The sequence below is a fragment of the Phoenix dactylifera genome, chromosome 1 (assembly GCF_009389715.1).
Source record: "Phoenix dactylifera cultivar Barhee BC4 chromosome 1, palm_55x_up_171113_PBpolish2nd_filt_p, whole genome shotgun sequence".
In the NCBI taxonomy this organism is placed as follows: domain Eukaryota; kingdom Viridiplantae; phylum Streptophyta; class Magnoliopsida; order Arecales; family Arecaceae; genus Phoenix; species Phoenix dactylifera.
In genome coordinates, this window is record NC_052392.1 from 14,872,995 (window position 1) to 14,893,763 (window position 20,769).

At 43.1% G+C, this 20,769-nt stretch overlaps 1 protein-coding gene across 2 annotated transcripts; it reads right to left on the minus strand.

Annotated features, from left to right (window-relative positions):
• Window positions 1–3,079: 3,079 nt before the first annotated feature.
• Window positions 3,080–8,838, minus strand: LOC103712764 (uncharacterized protein At4g37920). 2 transcript variants are annotated; one of them, XM_039127621.1, is made up of 6 exons: window positions 8,543–8,838; window positions 7,483–7,773; window positions 7,142–7,307; window positions 6,476–6,720; window positions 4,076–4,263; window positions 3,080–3,574 (listed from the first exon to the last, which is right to left on the minus strand). In XM_039127621.1, the coding sequence occupies exons 1-6, from the start codon at window positions 8,741–8,743 to the stop codon at window positions 3,373–3,375; spliced, it is 1,293 nt and encodes a 430-aa protein (XP_038983549.1). In that variant the 5' UTR covers window positions 8,744–8,838; the 3' UTR covers window positions 3,080–3,372. The 2 variants fall into 2 exon arrangements, with proteins under 2 accessions (XP_038983549.1, XP_008797607.3); XM_008799385.4 differs by having other exon boundaries at window positions 7,483–7,757; window positions 8,543–8,817.
• Window positions 8,839–20,769: the final 11,931 nt, after the last annotated feature.

Below are 20,769 nucleotides of genomic sequence, written 5' to 3' on the forward strand. Positions count from 1 at the left end.
TTATTATTATGTGCAACATGAGCCATTATTGCCAACGTAGGTAATGTTTTCTTTCTTTTCACATCGGGCTCGTTTGGTTCGCAGGAAAAGGAGGGGGGAAAGTGTGGTCAACGGAAAAGTAATGAAATGCCTCTTGTTTGGTTGGAGTTTTCAAAGGAGAGAGATGGGAAAGTTATATTCTCATGGGAATATGATTCCCACATTTCATGGGAAAGTCTTTCCCATGAGAAACATGGGAAAGTTACTTTCCCATGAGGTGGGAATCACTCCTTTTTTATTTTTTCCCAAAAAGACCCTTCAACATTAAAGAAGCATTAAAGAGGCATTAAAGAACTAATTTTTATTAAGGGCATAATAGGAATTATACATAATTTTTCTAGGAAAGTGGATGGTCAACCAAACATAAGCACTTTGGAAATTTGTCACTTTCCCATGGTTAACCAAACATGCTAAAAATACTTTCCTAGGTATCCTCTTCCTAGGAATATGATTCCTGGGAATCATATTCCTAGGAGGGAAAATACTTCCCGCGAACCAAACGAGCCCATCATGGTAGTGGAAAAATGGGAACGATTACTTATTTTAGACATTTGCCATTGCTATGGTGTGCCATATGAACCACTATTGTCATACTTGGTGAGTAGTATTACCCTCCTCTCACGTCATTGGTAGTGCAAAGATGGATTCCATTATTCATTTTTTAACAGTTTTTTCTATTTTGTACCATATGGACCACTATTTTTGCGCATAATAGGTAGTGTAACTGCTTCTCCCATATCACGTGTAGTGCTAATGACCGAGACTAGCCACCATCCTAAGATTCTGCTCCATCAAGGCATCATTTTAGGCCGATAATTCTCGTTCTTTGGGTATACATTTCAATTACTCATCTTGCACTTTTGGATTCAGGCCGATAGACATATCTACCTACACTCTTGGCATATCAGCCTACGCCCTTTGCATACCGGCACACATCCTTTGTGTATGAGCCTACGTTTTGATATTTTGGCTTGCTTTTCTGATATTTGGTCTAACATTGGCATATTTCTAGCTGTCATTAGCTTAGTAAATGTGTATTTTATCTTATTGTCTAAGTACTTCAGTCTGCTAACTGAGTATAACTTAGCCTACTAGTCATGTATTTTATCCTGTTGGCTAAGTGATTCGGCCTAATGATTATGTTCTCGGTCTGTACCTTAGTATTTGATGGAATGTTAACATCCTTCTAAAATTTCTTATTTGGCCAGCAAAAGATTCCTTTTCTGAAGGTCTACTATTATCCGGTCTATACTGGATGGTTTTTCAAGGCCTATTATCGATCGGTCTTTATATCATAACCATTAGTATGGATATAGTATAAACACTTATGAACCCAATCATTGTACTGTATCATAATTGTCATTTTATGTTTTTATCGAACCCTTCATCATATCCGAGGAGATGTTATCTTTTCCCATTGACCATGATGTGTCAACATGAACTTTGCACTTGCTATAGCCAACAACAAGGCTAGATTATTAATCACGGCAACGAAAGTTTGCAACCATGCCAATGATGCATCACCATGGTAGTATCTGATTCTGCATTTCAGCACCATGTGCTTGAGTGGTCCAAGTTCGCATGGATGTATTGAATTCATGATAGTTTACATTTTGCGATGATGCAAGCTCCTGTACACTACATTAAGTCTTGAGTAACGAAGAACTATCACAACTAGTGTTTGGCAGGTGCAAAGCAAATGAGGGTACAAGATGGTCGTGTTTCTTATGATCAAAGATTTTTTTTTCTTCTATCATTTATATAACTTGATAACCGGGTCCCTTAATTTGGTTTGCATTGGTTTACCTAATTGAGAACTGAGTAATGGAGAGTATATAATAGTGAGAAGAAACTATAAAACAGCGAAGACATCGTTAATTGTTTTCATTTCATGGTCGCAATCTTAACATTACCATGATGCCGTCGAGAAACAATGGCGATTCTCATATAAATTACCAGTGTTACAGTCTCATGGAGGGCCATATGCGTCACAAGGATCCAATAGCTCGTCATGGATTGCAATGCTTCAGGAGGCTGTGAATTTAATTCCCAGTGGCATATTCGTCACCGTGGTGTAAGAGCTGCTTGACCTTAATGGCTGACCCCTTTCCTAACAAAAGAGAGTGCACCAAAAAAAAAAGAGAGGAAAGAAGAGAAAAGCCAGAATTTGCAAGAGAATAAAAGCCAGAATTTGCAAGACTTGTAGCTGATCTACCTTTAAGTGGGATCACCATGTCTGAATCTCTTTAAAATATATGAATATCAAGTTTTTAGAGGAAGCACCTATCATGCAGATTTTGACAGTCTTCGACTTTAAACCAGCATATTCCTAAATTATGACTTCCAAGCAAGAGAAAGCAAAGCCATAGCCTGCCTCCACAGTCAAATAAGATAATGTTAGCATCCAGTTCTATAGGCACAAACACAATCAAACCTGCATTCAATTAAAACGCCTGGCAGAAAGTCTAATCCTAGAGATAGTGGTGAAAGTGAACTGGTTAATATTCGTCCAAATCTATTTTCTTATCCAAATATATCTGAATATGGATAAAACTATAAACATCTGACTAAGATCCATATTTGTATCCATTTCTGATAAAAAAACAGATATGGATGTGAATAGACAACTACTTGATTTGTATATGAATATCTGATTTTATTTATAACCCTATTTAATTTTATATAAAACTCATAAACTTTTAAAAAATATATATAATTATATTATTAATATGCTTTTAGCTTGATTTACCATCCATTAATAATATCTTTGATTCTATAACATAAAATTTAATTATCCGACTCATATCCGTATTTATATCCATACTTCTAATATCCAATTTGTATCCATACATTCATTAAACAAAATAAATATTAATATAGATAATCCGTATCCAATCCGGTTTCCGCCCTACTTAGAGGAGGGCCACATCCAAACCTGTTTTCTAATGATTATTACCATTATCATGCCTGATAGTGGGATCCAAACAACTACATGTGCATCTACCAAATTTAATGACTACATTGCAAGCAGCCAGAGAGCTATCAACACACTTTTTTTCTTGAATTAGCCTCATCAGTCATCCACACTGCCACATCTAGAAAACTAAAACTGCCCTCAGGACTGAAATCTAATCAAGATAAAAGTAGGCACAATAGCAGGCAAAGCAAAGACCCACGCAATCACATTCCTCATAGGTCGAATGGTGAGGCCACTGCAATATTTAGAGCCACAGCTGAGGTATAAATATCTCCCTCATCAATGTAAAATCAAACTTGAAAGGAACCATTGATCTATCACGTTATAACTGACATGACATGACTGATAGACAGGTTTCACTCTTTCGATTCTCGGTCTTCTTCCGTCTGCGAATGCCGTTTCATGTATTCTTCCTCGATTGTTTCCTTGAGAATAAAAAGCCTCTGAATTACCACAGGATCACTCATCCGCCTGGCTTCCATCAGGTCAGTCTCCTCTTTGTTAAGATGGTAGGCATCAAGCATGATCTTAATCCATTTATGCAGCTCCTTGGGAGTTCTGAGCCGGGAGAGAAACAAAACAAAAGAGAGCAGTGTCACATGACAATATAGAGCAACTTACATGGATAATAAATAAGTAATATGGTGACTATTAGTTATAGATTTCAACACAAAATATGGTTTTCTAACTTAATGTAACAATGGTTGAGAACATATAGTACTACCACAATTGTAAGCAGCAAATTAGCAACATGAGGTACAAAACTACTCAAGGATTATTAGTATTGTGGGAACACTGTTAATGAATTATAAGAATAAATCTTATGACCTTGTATAGCTTGGGATTACAGCTTTATAGGCCAATTATACGAATTAGTTTCTATATATATTTTTTAAAAAAGTACTAACTTTTCCACTTAAAAGTTCTTAAATGGCAGCAATAAGCTTCCTCAAGTGCAAAAGTATTCTTTTCCTGAGAAAGGGTGTTGTAATATATTTTTCAGAAGGAATGAGACACGTTAATTATCAGTCAACATATTTCTAATATAAGTTGCCTTACGTGTACAAAGCGTCAACATCCTTGGCTTCATGCTCATCTCCTGGAGAGAAAGCAGTAGCTAGCGCTGAAAATCGCTCTTCAGGATCTGTGATGTTCAACAGGTGCTTGAGAAGCTTTATGTCTGGTGCTGCAATGCTTTTAAGACTTCTATTTGTCTCTTTATAAATATGACGCATTATTTCTTTAACCTGCAGGATTTAAACATACTTATATAATAGACATGGCACACCAACTGATATTACGAGGTATTAAAATAAAATAAACAGACAAAGGGGAAAAATATTGACTAATTGCTCATTTCCTTCAAGTTTTGATGGACTGATGCGAATCATTAGGTACATAATTGGCTCTATATGACTACCTGGCAGAGCCAAAAAAATGTATAATGAGTTTTATGCTGGTTTTCTTTTTTCTTCTTGAGTTAAAAAAAGGTTACAAAACAATAGCAAGAAAGAACCTAAAGATTGACCAAAATATAACTAATAAGGTTACTGAAGCATAGGCATGTTAGCTGATAGTTCAATATGGAAAAAAAAAATCATTTGTTAGGAGATTCAAAACCAGTATACCTTAAGCAAGCATCCAGATGGCTAACTGGAGTCATAACCATAATCAAGCAATATCATGTTTACAGGACAGCTTCACAGCACAGGGTTAGTGAAAATGGAACTGATTTCTACTTCCTTCAGATGCTATAAATTCACCACTACCTTTGCAATATGGTGTTACAATGGTGACAAAATCAGACTTGTTTTGAAATAACATCTGCAGGACCAATTAGGTACTGTAACTTAAGTTAGTTGACATCAGTATCGTATACATGCTTTCTTATCTTTCTACCTTTCCTAAGAAAGAACAGATTTTACACAAACAAAAAAAGCCTCCAGTCTGAACATATAGTTCCCACTCTTAGTTTATCATAATGCTCTGATTTACCTCCCATGATAGCAGCGCTCTACAATATGCTTTTATCAGGTTGACAAGTCCATATGCAATTATTTATCTATTTAAAAAAGCTTTCTACTTCCTATGATTTGCCCAAACAAGAAATTTAGCCTCAATTGCAGAACTCCTAGCATAATTCCAAATTGGTTCTCTAAACTTATTGCTGTATTTCTTTGGTTTTGTTCCATCACCCTCCTCTGTACTTCACAAGATGTCTGATAGTTACATACCTCTTTGTAGCAGTATTGCCTAATCACTTCTTCTGGTTAAAAGAATTCTAGAGTGCCTTCACTTTTAACATTTTGACATGACGCGACATGTCACAGCACTCTTTCATGCTCCATGAGCGGATTGATTGCTTCGGTCACAAGTATTGACTTGATAGAACTTTTTGGAATGGATATTTTAGTTCAAATAGCAACAGTTTTCAACATATCAAGTGCCAAATAATATTAGCCCAGTGATTTTAAGATAATTTCATATATTTTTCTCTTTTCTCAATATGTGAGACAGCGTGTATGCAAATTCTATTAAATAGAGAAATAAATTTAGTCGAGTCAGTTAGTGTGCCATCTTGCAAGCTGGTCATATCACTTGGTGGTTATACAAGAGACTGGGTTCGATTCCCACCTTCACTATATTTTTTTCATCTCAATGAAATTGCTTATCTTTCTTCTCAACAAACTTACTCAAGTCAGCTCGCACAACTATACATATCGGTTCCATATAATATTAAACTATCTGTTTTGTACGAAAGTCTCATAGTCTAGTTTATATAAAATTAAGTTCGGATGCTTCCAGTCACTTAGGGGCCATTGCTTAGTGCAATGGTAAAAGGCTTGGGCTGACAAGCACAATGGCACGGGTCTGAGTCCTGAGGCAGCCACTTTATATGAAAAATGCTATAGATCTAAGCTCAGTTTACTGCTTCCAAGACCCTAGATTGCCAGGACTATAACTGGGTAATGGCAAAAATACTTCCAGTCACCTGTAAAAATACACTGATGCCAAAGTTAAAGGTAAGACTGGATTACAAAAAGAGAACTTTAAATAAAAGAAGGAAAAATGATTTGACTTCTAATTAATATCAGATTGTGAGACAGATCTTGTCACAGAAACAGGTCTGCACTCTGCAGTATCTTATGATTTTTATGATAAATCTACTAAAAGTGGAGCTATGCCACAGCAATTTTTTTTGCTGAATGAAGTCTTAATCTGCAGCTTTTTCCTTTAAAAAAAAATAGCAACACTTTGGTATTTATAAACATAAGAATTGTTACTCGATATCTACCAAATCATATTACTCAAGTCAACGATTAGCTAACATAGAAACCAATAGAATCTGTACAAATTAACTATGAATTCAGTGACAACACAATAAGAATGTAGAATATTTGGTTTTCTATTGCAATTTGAGAACAGAAATCTTCTATATTTTTAAACATAAATTGTCACCTCGTTTTTCATGGTTGTAGATTCTTTTGCTGCTGCCCAAGCTCTGTTGATCAGAAGAATCAGTGATGAATCAAGTTCCTTTGCCTTAGCTAAGCTCTTTATCTTTTCACATGCCTCATCTAATGAAGGGGAATTCAATATATCATCAAACTTTGACTGAGCAGCATCCAATGTCTCTAGCTGCTCCAATGCATTGTCATATGCACGGACTGCAGACAAACATTTAGCTCCAAGCCTAGCCATTGCTGCTCAAGACAAAAAAAAAAGAAAAAATTTTAAACTATGCTGAATAGAAATGAATTCAAGTTTTCAACAAGTTAGATACAGAAAAATGTATACATACTAATTACAGATTGTCGTGCATTCATGTTGACCATGTTTTTTTTTCTAGATAAAGATGCAAATATCAAATCTCAAAGGAATTGAGGGGGTGGCCCTGAAGGGGATGAGGCTGTGTTTAAAGTTCTTAAGACCTGGCAACCGCAGTAATGGGATGGTTTTAAAAACCTAAGAAGACAAGCATGCGGACATGTGTCATGCAAAGCTACTAGAAAACATGTGAAACTAGTAAGAAACTTGAGTTCTATATGCAAAATTTAAGAACACTAGTCCACCTTTACCAATTTAAGCATTAATGTAATTTTGCACGCACTCTGATTTGATTACCATCTCGATCCTCCAGGCTGTCAAAACTGTCTGAAAGTACATTAAGGTGATGGAAAAATTCTCGAGTGAAGTCCCTCCGCCTTCTTGCAACAACAGCATTAATATCTAGCGGGCTCTCTTGTATCTCTTTCAGAAGTTCCATATGATCTTCTATTTCATCATCTATCTGCAAAATTCACTCCAAACTTTGATAACAATTTTTAGCGCCATAGTACATATTTCTGGATTCCAGATAGATTATCTTCTAATATATGTGATGAAGAAATGAACATCCACAATTTCCTTTAAAAATTCCAACCAACTACAGTTCATGAAAACCAAGTAAAATAATAATGTGATACCTTCTTCATTTTTCTGGCAAGACCAACCAGCTTTTGTTTCATCACTGGATCTTCCTCAGTTTCTGCACGTACTTGACACCGACCAAAGAAGCTCTCTTTGTACTTCTTCCAATCATCTCTGAACACCAAGAGCTTCCTCCAATCCTTTGTTTGGGGTTTTTCATGCATGAAGTACTCAATCATTTTGTCACAGAATTGAGTCATCGTGTATCCTTCCGCAACTTCAGCTTCAGCTTCCTCCATATTGACAATGCCAGTATTGCTTGCCACACAATCTGGAGTTTTTTTCCTCTACTTTTAGGTATCCATGATAATCGATTAATTTATATTGAACGGAGGGGGAAAACATAAACAAGATCGGAGCATCTGCCCTTTCAACCATAAACTGATTATAAGGGTCCATATAAAATTCAGCATATGTTAACTTATAATTGTTTTACAGTCATGCTATAGCAAATATAACTTGCAGCATCTGTTTTAGTGACTGAAGAAGAACGATACTTGAGAATGGATGAAGGAAGAAAAAATGATATGGAAATAGATAGCTGTCAAGTACACTATTTCAACAAAGATGCATGAATCTAACAAAGATAGAAAAGAAGCCTCTTCAGTTTAATATAATTCTTGAATGGAAGCACGGAAAAGCAATTACTCTAAAAGAAGGGCCCATGAAACTGATTAAATAATTGAGATAATGCTTGGCAATACTGTTTATGTAGCTTTCTCAAAAGAAAAAGAAAAAGAAAAAGAAAAACTGCGTATGTAGCTCAATGTTTTCCTCCGCCAACGAAGGAAGAAGGGAAAAAAAACACTGCAGAAGGCCAAAGCTTCCAAATTTCTCTTTGCCCTATTTCAGATTTCCCCTCATATAAGCCCATGGAAAAGAGTAACTTGGACAAATCATTAGCAACCAAAATTAAAAAAAAAAAATGGTATATAAGAAAGTGATTTAACATGGCAAGGCAATTCGACAACCAGTTGATAGGCAACAAAAAACAATTAATATACCACAAGACAGGCAGACAGAGATGGAGAGGGAGGTAAGCCGTTGGTTTCTTACTTGGAAGAAGAAAGGAGCGAGAGCTCTGCTGGGTTCTTCCTCTTCTACTACTGCTACAACTACTACTACTGATACTGGGAGTAGAGAACGAGGGTTTGACGGAGAGGATGAGGAGAGGAGGTGAGTGAGAAAAGATAGGGTGAAGGAGAGCAAAGGACATGAGTTTGGCGATGGGTGCTTCGAGAGCCAGGATGCTGGCATCAGCCATTGCTCTTCTCGGGGCGAAGGGAGCAAAAGAGGATGGATTCAGGCGAAACGCGCAACGAGACATATAAGGAATGGGGAGGAGCTCAACGTAGCTGTATCTGGCGGGTTCAGGTTCGTGCAAGCCAACACACAAGTGGATATAATTAGACCAAGCCTGGTTGCGTCTGGTTCGGGAATATAGATGCCACATTGGTTTAAAAGAAGCCGGAATAAGCGAGGAATAGTTGTTCCACTCAAACGGTCGAATTGTTTTTGTAGGGACAATTTTAAAAGGGAGGCAAGGAGCTGAAATGAAATACAGCACTCTTCCATTCCTACACCTTTTTCTATGGACAAAAACATCTTATTCTGGAAATTTTAGAGGGAGCGAAGTAGGTGACAATTTGTGGAATAACTAGAATATAACTATCCCTGTGGAGCTACTATGCTGGTTCTTTTATTTCCTGGATGGAATAACACCAGAGTAAAAGAAGGCCTTACTGTGTTTATGAATAAAAGAAGACCTTATTGGATATAATTCATACAAAATTTGATATTTAGAAAGATATTCATAAAAAAATATTTGCCTAAATTTATGGAATGGCTGAAAAGAAAAAGAACCATTTCAGGTTGAGGGTGTATTATTTGTCCATGAAGAAAAAGAAGGCAAGAACAAATGGGAGATCATGATGGCTTTTCTAAAATATTTATTTTTAGTATAAATAATTTTAAATAAACTTACTATTTAAAACATATGACTATCAAATGTGGAGACTCTAGCCTGCTCCATAGTGAGGACCCAAGTGAGATTTGCTTAGATTTCCCGGCCCACCACTTGGATGTATCATGCTAAACGCATGATCAGATACTGCTGTTCATGTCCTGCTTGGTTGGGCTTGCTCTAGCTAATGGTTGGAACCAAAACAGCATTTGAAATTTTAACCAGAAATAGAGAGGAATCTGAGCTTGCGCTAGCAGTTTGCAGGCCCAATACATACATGTTGGTGCGACGATTTGTAAGCTCTCAAGGCTTTTTTTGGCACTTATACTAAAGCTTATCGATATCTTAGTGTTATATAAATGAAGGTAAGAAATAAGTTCGTGTCGGCAATCTTATACGCCATCTTATGAACACAAGACTTGAGCCTTGCCTGCATGATTTTATATTCGAGTAGTTACCCAAGTGAGGTCGACCTTTGATGTTACCTTATGGGCTCGTTTGGTTCGCGGGAAGTATTTTCCCTCCTAGGAATATGATTCCTGGGAATCATATTCCTAGGAAGAGAATACCTAGGAAAGTACTTTTGGCATGTTTGGTTAACCATGGAAAAATGACAAATTTCCAAAGTGCTTATGTTTGGTTGACCATCCACTTTCCTAGGAAAGTTATGTATAATTCCTATTATGCCCTTAATAAAAATTAGGTCTTTAATGCCTATTTAATGCTTCTTTAATGCTGAAGGGTCTTTTTGGGAAAAAATAAAAAAGGAGTGATTCCCACCTCATGGGAAAGTAACTTTCCCATGTTTCTCATGGGAAAGACTTTCCCATGAAATGTGGGAATCATATTCCCATGGGAATACAACTTTCCCATCTCTCTCCTTTGAAAACTCCAACCAAACAAGAGGCATTTCATTACTTTCCCGTTGACCACACTTTCCCCCCTCCTTTTCCTGCGAACCAAACGAGCCCTATGTGAATCCCTCGGTAGAGGCGGTTTAAGATGGTTATTGTGAACGAGGAACAATGGCTTCTAGTAAAAAGTGGGATTTGGACTGAATTTTTTGCTGGATTTGTGGACTAGGAAGCCTACTTGAGCATGACCCATATCAATCCAACACCCATCCAACCAAAATCCTTTGGGAAGGAAAAAAGATCTCCATGAATTTTTTTCTTCATGCAAATCAATGAGCCCACAAGCCGAGGGTTAGGCTAAGACTTTGGAGGGCCTTTAAAAACATACCGGGCTAGGTAGCTCAACGGGCCCGATTGCTGCAAGATATTTCTGTTGTAATATCCAAATATGTCCAAAGTCGTATGAAATTAAGGATAGAGCAACAAAAAAGGATTGTTGGTTGGACTATGACAATGTTGAGCTACAAAAAGAAAATGATGGTGGCCAATGAATTAACATATTGACCCATAAGTGAGGCTTATATGGGATTGGAAGTAGCAAGTTATAATTAAAAACTTCAATGATGAGATGAGGAAGAAGAAGAGGAGGAGAAGAAAACTTCACCCAGCCAACATAGGAAAGTCAATTCTTAATTTGGCTAGCTGAGAAATACTAATATTGATTATTATTATTATTATTATTATTATTATTATTATTTTTGAACTCTGAGCATGTTTAATGCACAAAAGATACACACTTAAATAATCTATGTGACAGTGTGGAGGTTAAGTTTACAACTTAGGGCATGTTTAGGTAATCCAGCAGGATTTGGATTGAATTTTTTGCTGAGTCCGTGGATTATGAAGCCCATTTGAGTATGGCCTGCATCAATCCAACGCCCCTCTCTTCGGTCCGTAGAAAGAAAAAGAAGAAGAAGAATAAGACTTTCATAGATGTTTTTTTTTATTTTTACAATCTAGTAGGCCCACCAACCATAATTTTTGACTGGGACTGCGATGGGTCTTTAGAAGATATTAGGCTGGGTGGCCAACAAGCTTAATCTTGCAAGAATATTAGAATAGGTCCTTAGATCAAACCTGAGCAATAACTGAAATTGGGTTCGAACCCTAACAAGGTAACCTCATTGAGCTGGAAATTCACACCTTTTGTTTCAGGCCTACTATGTAGAATTTGGACGGTTGTGAATGCTTATGGTTGTAAGTGTTAAGAAGAATTTTTGCATACATACCCTCCTAAATATTCAAATTTACGTGAATACTCTTTTAAAATTGAAATTTGCATGTATATCCTCATTAAACACTTATTTTGTATATATACCCTTCTTTTTTTTTTGTGTGCATGTACTCATGCCATCTAACATTATTAAGAAATTAGCAGTTTAAAATTGAAATTACTAAAATACCATTAATGGGTAAACATGCAAAAAGATACATTTAAAGGGTATACAGTCAACAAGCAATTTTGCAGGGTATTCATACAATTTCATAATTTTGGAGGGTATACATGCAAAAAGATCTTGCATAAATACCCTTCTAAATATAAAAATTTGTATTAATATTCTCCAAATTGATATTTACGTGCATACCTTCACAATATACTATTTTTATATGAATATATTTGACATAGTGATTCAGCTAACGTGATTAGCCAAAATCAAATTTATTTAAATTAAAAATAATTAAAATTATAAAAGTATCTTTTTATTCCTGAAGCGAGTAACAGGTTAACAAGTCTCATTGAAAACTAATATCTCTACCTTCTTTAAAAAAAAAATTTCGATCTCTCTCGACCCTCTCTTTCACTTCTCTGCCTAAAATCAAAACCATTCTCTCGAATCTGCTCTCCACCACAGACAACTTTTTATTGTATCTTTTTTTACATGAAGATGGTCAGGTCCTGCTTTTAGATTTGTGAATTATTTAAAAAAAGTATTGTGAGAGATTTGCAATATTTATCTTTTAGTACATGAAATTTGTAATGTTTATCTTTTAAAGTTTGAAAATTTCTAATGTGCAAGTTGGCGGTTGATTTAAAATTACTATGACAAGATGGGTCCCATAAACTAGATCTTTTATTCTTCTAAATAATTGAAACTCCAAAAAAAATAGCTTAAGATATACAACATAAGGGGTGGCCTTCTACCACATTGCCACGGAGGTTGTTAATAAGTCTGAAAGGTTCGAAGTTCTTTAATGATTTTGCTTGGGGATAATTGATACTGTTCTTTTACCCCTGAGCACAGTAGCAGCAAGGAAGCCTGATCATTGTAGTCTATCACGTGCCTTTAAAAGATTCTAATTCTTTTCTATATTCTAATACATGCCCTTATATATGAATCTATATAATCAATATTATAAGATATCTTTCGATAAAATAAGATATAATGGTTGTTATAAATGAAGAAAAATAAAGTAAAATAATCTCATAATTAGTGAAAGAACATCCATAACTTTTTTTGTTATCTAATTGTTGAATCAATCTTTTTCTTAAGTAATATGTTTACCAAAAATATTGAGGAGCAGACACTAGACAAATCTGAGTATTAAAATAGGTTGTGTTGAGGGAAATACAAGTCCCCCCAAAGCACGTGATTGGAAGCACCCGACCTCGGACGACCGACCTGGCGCCCGACCTCGGACGATCGACCTGGCGCCCGACCTCGAACGACCGACCTGGCGCCCGACCAGGCGTCCAACCTAGGAGCTCTCGACCTCAAAACGCCCGACCTGGAAGCTCCCGACCTCGGAAGCTTGACCTCGCCATCCACTCGCCGCGATCACATCCTTCTGCAGCTCAACCAGAAACCATCCCCTGCCACTGCTGTCAACCATTAATACGCATGGCCTCTGCAGACCTCCGGCTTACTCAACCATTAGTGCACATGGTCTCTGCAGGCCCCTGGCCCTGGCTCACTCAACAATTAATGCACATGGTCTCTGCAGGCCTCCGGCTCACTCAAACAATTAATGCGCATGGTCTCTGCAGGCCCCCGGCTCACTCAAATAATTAATGCGCATGGCTCCTGCTATCTACGGATCTCGAGCCCTCTATGGCAAATCAGCTCGGCTGCGTCTGATCAGCCGTGACAACTCCTTGGTCCCGACCTAACCTCCTATGGCAAGGCATTAACTCACACGATCCTGCATTAATTCAGCCGACATGCTCAATCATACGGTAACTCCGCCCCGTCACATCACAGGTAATCCGGTGCCTCCTATAAAAGGGGAACCCTCCCACCTTAGAGGGGCTGGACACTGAAACTCTGGACGTATTTTCCTCCATATATCTTTTCCCCCTCTGACTTAGGCATCGGAGGGTCGACGCCGAAAACCCCGGCCACCGGCTTTTTTGCAGGCCGTAAGGAGGAGGCCGCCCGCCGACGGATCGCCGCCCGCCAGTTCTCGCCGGAGCTCCACCCTCTCAGCCGACGGCCACCCCCGGGTCCAATTTTCAGCAATAGTTGGCACTAGAGGAAGGGACCGCATCGTGGCCATGAAGTTGAGAAGTAAAGGAGCCTCCAATGCTTCCCGGCGTCTTCCACCAAGTCCTGGACACTCCGTCCAGAACTCGCCGCCTCCGGCCGACCCGGTTCCCCAAGTCTAGCCGGAACAGTTCAACATCCTGGTGCAGCAGGTCCAGGCTTTGGCCGCTGCCGTCCAAGGCCTGCGGCGTGAGGAAGCCTCACCTATGTTACCTCCACAGGCCCAGGTCCAACCAGTGCTTCCTCCAAATGGACCGATCCCCCAGGGCCAAAATCTTCATGGCTCCTCCAGGGCTAATAATGAAGAACGAGCGTCCCCCCGGAGAGAACCGCCGGAAAGAAGCCTGGACAGAAAGCCGCAACCTTCAGAGGCTGAGTCAGCTCCGGACCGCCACGAGCTGGAGCAGACTATTACGACAATCCTCCAAGCTGGGGAGCTCGACAGGAAGGTCAAGAACCTAGAGCGCCAGATTGAAGCGCTTCATAACAGGAAGGCAAGGCGCGAGGGTGACTTTGAGTTTACCACTAAGTCTCCCTTTTCCTGCCAGATCGAGGGTGAGCCGGTCCCACCGAGGTTCGAAATGCCCCAAGTGGAGCCCTACAATGGAACTACCGACCCCCTCAACCATTTAGAGAGTTACCGAGCCCTCATGGCACTGCAAGGGTCCTTAGAGGCTGTGCTCTGCAAGGCCTTCACAGCTACCCTTCGGAAAACTGCTCGGCTTTGGTTTTCTGGATTGAAGCCGAGCTCGGTATCTTCTTTCGAGCAGCTCGGCAGGCAGTTCGCTACCAACTTCACTGCCAGCTGGCGCCAGCGGTGAACATCGGATTCCCTCCTAGACGTCAAGCAAAGGGAAGGGGAATCCCTCAAAAAATACCTCGACCGCTTTACCGCTGCAACCTGGGAAGTTCGCAAGCTCGACTAGTCAATAGCCATGTCGGCACTAAAAACTGGGGCTCGCTCCCATAGATTCCTCTTCTCCATCGAGAAGAGCTTTCCCGTTGACTTCACCAAAATGCTGGCCCGAGCTCGAAAATATGCGAAGGCCGAGGAGGCTATCGCCTCTAGGCGGGGCGCGACCGAGCCGGCCTTGAAGAAGCCAAGGAAACACCGCGAGGAGCGTGGCCGCCCGAGAAGCCGATCTCCCCGCCGGGATAGGAATCTGCCTTGGCTAAGGAGCTCGCCTCGACTGCAGGGATGGCTTCGACCAAGGTCCCCGCCTCGACCGGGGTCCTCGCCGCGACTTCGAATCCACTCGGGGAGGTATGAGAGCTACACTCCCATCAACGCACCTCGGACCGAGATCCTAATGGAGATCGAAGGTCGGGACTTCTTCCGGCCCCCGCCCCCAATGCGGGATGTAGGAGTCCCGCGCAACCCTAGGAAGTATTGCCGCTTCCACCGAGACCACGGCCATGACACGGAGGATTGTTTCCAGCACCGAGAGGAGATTGAGGCGCTTTACCGCCGCGGAGTACTCAACCGGTTTGTGCGCAACCGGCGCGAGGAAAGAAGGCCAGTGGAAAATGCCGCACAGCCCGAAAATTCAAATGACAACAGGCCTATCGCCGGCACCATCAATGCCATTGTTGGAGGAAGCTCGATTGAAGAGCTAACCGAGGAAAGGACCCCTTCGAAGCACCCGCGCATCTCCGAAGCTATCTCATTATCGGATGAGGATATGGAAGGAGTTAAAACTCCTTATGATGACGCTGTAGTCATCTCTATGGTTGTAAATAAGTTTGATGTAAAGCGTGTCTTAGTTGATAATGGAAGCTCGACAAATATTTTGTACTACCATGCCTACCAAAAAATGGGGTTAATGGAAGGCCAGCTTCAAAAAATGAACGCCCCGTTAGTCGGATTCACCGGAGACTCGGTCCCGGTCGAGGGCGAGATCAGTTTACTTGTCATAGTTGGGCTCGCCCTCCGAGAAAGCACCGTGAGGACGGACTTTCTTGTAGTCCGCCTGCCTTCAGCCTACAATGCCATTTTGGGAAGACCGGGACTTAATGCCCTCTGGGCTGTAGTCTCAACCTACCACTTGCTCGTGCGGTTCTCCATTGATCATGGGATAGGCGAAGCTCGTGGAGACCAGACGGTGGCCAAGCGGTGCTACATGGTGACCTACAAAGCAAAACCACCGGCTGAAGCGTCAAGCCAACAGGAGCTATCGGCCGAGGCGCCAACTCAAGCAATGGACCGCATGATGCCCATTGAAACCTTAGACGTGCGGAACGACCTCTGGAAGAAACGGGTAGAGCCTGGTGAGCTCCTTACCCGAATCCCTTTATAAAAAAATTGCCCAGAGCTAACCGTGCAGGTTGGCTCCGGCTTGAGCTCCTGCGAAAGGGAGCGCCTAGTCGAATTCCTCCGGGCCAAGATGGATGTCTTCGCCTAGTCGCGCGCCGACATGCCGGGAATCTACCCCGAGGTCGTGGTTCACCGACTCCAGGTGAAGCCGACCTGCAGACCCGTAAGGCAAAAGAAGCGGGGCTCCGCCCCGAAACGACAGCGAGTGGCGGTCGAGAAAGTAGACAGACTCCTCGAGGCCGGCTTCATCCGAGAGGTCTCCTATTCAGACTGGCTCGCCAACGTGGTCCTCGTGAAGAAAGCCAATGAAAAATGGCATATGTGCGTGGACTACACCGACCTGAGCAAGGCATGCCCGAAGGATAGTTTCCTTCCCAACATCGACCAGCTCGTCGGCTCCACCTCGGGACATCAGCTGCTGATCTTCGTGGACGCCTTCTTGGGATACAATCAAATCCGAATGGCGCCTGAGGATGAGGACAAGACGGCTTTCAACACCAACAAGGGCACTTATTGTTACAAAGTGATGCCGTTCGGATTGAAGAATGCAGGAGCTACATACCAAAGGCTGGTCAGTCAAATCTTCAAAGATCAGATAGGCCGAAACATGAAAGTCTACGTGGATGACATGCTGGTCAAAAGCCAAACAATAGAGCACCATGTGGCTGACCTCAATGAAACATTCTCCAAGCTCAGAAAGTACTAAATGAAGCTCAATCCTGCAAAGTGCGCGTTCGGAGTCACCTCGGGCAAATTCCTGGGCTTCGTAGTAACCCAGCGCGGAGTCGAAGCTAACCCCGAGAAGATCCGAGCGCTGCAAGAGATGGTACCTCCAAGGATGGTCAAAGAGGTGCAGAGGCTTACCGGGCGGGTCGCGGCCTTGGGGAGGTTTGTCTCCAGGTCGGCCGAGCGCTGCCTCCCGTTCTTCAAGATCCTTAAACGACCAAAGAACTTTCTATGGTCGGAGAAATACCAGCAAGCTTTCGAAGAGCTTAGGTTCCTTCTCGCCTCCCCTTCGCTACTCACCAAGCCTCAGCAAGGCGAAGTTCTTTATTTGTACCTGGCCGTCTCCCGGGTTGCAGTAAGCTCAGTCCTGGTCCAGGAAGAGGACAAGCTTCAGAGGCCTGTCTATTATACCAGCCGGGTCCTCAGAAATGCTGAGACCCGATATTCTAAACTGGAGAAAACAATTTTCGCCCTGATCACCTTGGCTTGGAGGCTCCGACCTTACTTCCAGGCGCACACTGTGGCCATATTGACCGACCAACCAATGAAGCAGATTCTGCAGCGGTCGGATCGTGCCGGGAGGATTGCCAAGTGGGCAGTTGAGCTCGGGGAGTTCGACCTCGAATACCGACCAGGGCCGGCTATCAAAGCCCAAACGCTCGCCGATTTTATCATGGAGTGCACTTTGCCAGATGATCCCGAGCCCCACTCATTCCAATGGAGGAGACCCCGAGGCCGCTATGGGTCCTATATGTGGACGGCTCCTCGACCTCGGAGGGTAGCGGAGCAGGTCTCATCCTCACCAGCCCGGACGGGGTAGTGGCTGAGGAGGCCCTACGCCTCGAGTTTCCAGCCTCGAATAATGAGGCAGAGTACGAGGCGCTCATTGCCGGGCTCAAGTTGGCAATGGAGCTGAAGGTGGAAGACCTGAAGATCTTCAGCGACTTCCAACTGGTCGTGAGCCAGGTTCTGGGAGATTTTGAAGGAAAGGAGCCATCAATGCAGAAATATCTCCAAAAGGTGCGAGACCTCACATCCGTCCTAGGTTCCTTCAACATTCACCATATCCCCAGAACGGAGAACCTCAGGGCTGATCAACTGTCGAAGTTGACGACCTTCCGTATGAGCGACTTCCCAAGGCGACGGTACTCGAATATCTCCAAACGCCGATTATAGAAGAACCTGAGCCGACCATGTGCATCGACACCGAGCCGAGTTGGATGGACGAGCTCATCAACTATCTGCAGGATAGAACCCTTCCTGACGATGAGCTCGAGGTTCGCCGAATCAAGCATCAAGCTCCTCGATACATACTATATGAAGGCAAGCTCTACCGCCGGTCGTTCACCTCTCCTCTCCTTAGATGTCTCCGCCCCTCAGAGACAGATTATGCTATGCGAGAGGTCCATGAAGGGATCTACAGGAACCATCTGGGAGGCCGGGCGCTAGCCCATAAAATCTTGCGCCAAGGCTACTTTTGGCCTATACTTCAAAAGGACCCAACGGGCTTCGTCCGAAGATGTGATCGGTGTCAGCGGAATGCCAATATCCAGCGCCGACCCTTGGCTCCGCTGACCTCAATCATCGCCCTCTGGTCATTCGCCCAATGGGGGATTGATATCCTGGGACCCTTTTCTCTAGCTACCGGCAAAGAAAATTTCTGGTCGTCTCCATCGACTATTTCACCAAATGGGTCGAAGCTGAGCCTGTAGCCCAGATCATCGAGCAGAAGATGCAGGACTTTGTTTGGAAGTCAATAATTTGCAGATTTGGACTCCCCCACATCCTCATATCTGACAACGGTCGTCAACATCCGTTTCAGAGAATTCTGCTCCGAGCTCTGTATCGACCACCGCTTCACCTCGGTAGCCCATCCACAGATGAATGGAGAGACCGAGGTGACAAATCGTACCATTCTCCAGGGGCTTAAAGCTAGACTCGACCGATCCAAGGGACAATGGGTCGAAGACCTCTACAATGTCCTTTGGGCCTATAGAACAACACTCCGACTTTCCACTGGCGAGACCCCCTTCAACCTGGCATATGGAACGGAAGCAGTTATTTCTTTGAAAATCGGACTTCTCTCATCGAGAGTGGAACATTACGACACAGCCTCCAACTCATCCCAGCTCAGGAGCAACCTGGACCTCATCGAAGAAATGAGGGAGGCAGCCTGGGTCTGCATGATGAGATATCAACAGAAAATGGCATGGTACTATAACTCCAGAGTAAAAGCCAAGCTCTTCAAGTCAGGAGATCTCGTCCTTAGGAGAGCCAAAGCTTCTCAGCCCACTGAGCAAGGAAAGCTTGCCCCAAATTGGGAAGGACCATACCGGATTGCCCGAGTGCAACAGCCCGGAGCGTATAAGTTAGAGTCTCTTAATAGGACCCTCATCCCACGAAGCTGGAACTCCGAGAACCTCCAAATGTACTATTAGTAGCTCCCCCGGGGGGCCCACAGCACCTGGAAACGCTACTCCTGCTCCCTTCTCGTAACAATTCATTCATAACTCTTCTTAATTACTCTGTGCTTCTCCTGACATTGGAACATTTGTGATCCTCAGAAAGCCCGACCAAGCTCGGATGCCCGACCAAGTTCGGATGCTCCAGCCAAGTCTGGAACACCATGCTACGCCGACGTCGAGCTTGATCTCGATCTCCCTCAAAGACCTCAACTAAGTTCGGGATGCCCCATGTGTCGACCATAGAGTCCCAAACTTCCTCGATCTAGGAAAGCGTCAGCAGGTCGACAGCGAGCCCAAGCTCCCTCGACCTCATGCTCGATCCCTCGACTAAGGTCGGGATGCCCCGTGTGTCGACCGTAGAGTCTCAAACTCCCTCGATCTCGGAAAGCGTCATCAGGTCGACAGCGAGCCCAAGCTTCCTCGACCTCGTGCTCGATCCCTCGACTAAGGTCGGAATGCCCCGTGTATCGACCGTAGAGTCTCAAACTTTCTCGACCTCGGAAAGCGTCACCAGGTCGACAGCGAGCCCAAGCTCCCACGACTTCATGCTCGATCCCTCGACTAAGGTCGGAATTCCCCGTGTGTCGACCGTAGAGTCCTAAACTCCCTCGGCCTCGGAAAAAAATAAGGGGAAGAACATCCGCGATTCCCCGCGGCGCCCGACAACCACAGCGGGGTAGTACCCAAGCGCCCCCCCCCCCCCTCCGAGGTCTTCAACAATGGGGTCGTATCTTCACGAACCACTCGGCTCGTAGGCATGCCTGAAGTAGACAACACCTCGTGGGGAACACGGCATTCTCCCCTGCTCGGCCAGAGCAAGCCATGCTCCCGCACGAGAGTCTGGCCAAGGCGCCATCCTTGCGACGGATAACACTATTTGCGGAAGCAGACTACAGGCCGAGGAATGCCCCTAAAGGCCGACCACAGAGTGGAGTCGCTTACCCCAAGCAGAGATAATCGATCCCAATGGTGCACAAGGTATAATCTTACCTAGCACCTATGTCATCACGTCTGCTTATATATACTACAAAATGATCGGCGAAGCTTCGACCAAGTTCGAAACCAAAAGCGCGAAAGTTCCATGATAAGTTCGACCTTGGTCTGGCGGGATCTCCCCGGAGCCCGACCTTAAAGCTTTGGCAAGCTTGTCCTAGGAGCCGAGCCCAAGGGATCGGCTAAATTCTCCAGGAAGAAAACCTAAACGCCTAACAGAACTCCTCTGAAGGTCGGGCTCAATGCTTCGGCGATCTGGAAGCCGAGCCCAAGGGCTTAGCAGATCTCTCCCCAGGAACAGACCCAGGGGCCTAACAAGACCTCCTCAAAGTCCGAGCTCAAAGACTTAGCAAATTTTCCTAAAAATCCGAGCTTAAAGGATTAGTGAGACTTCTTCGGAGCCCGAGCTCAAAGGCTTAGCGGATT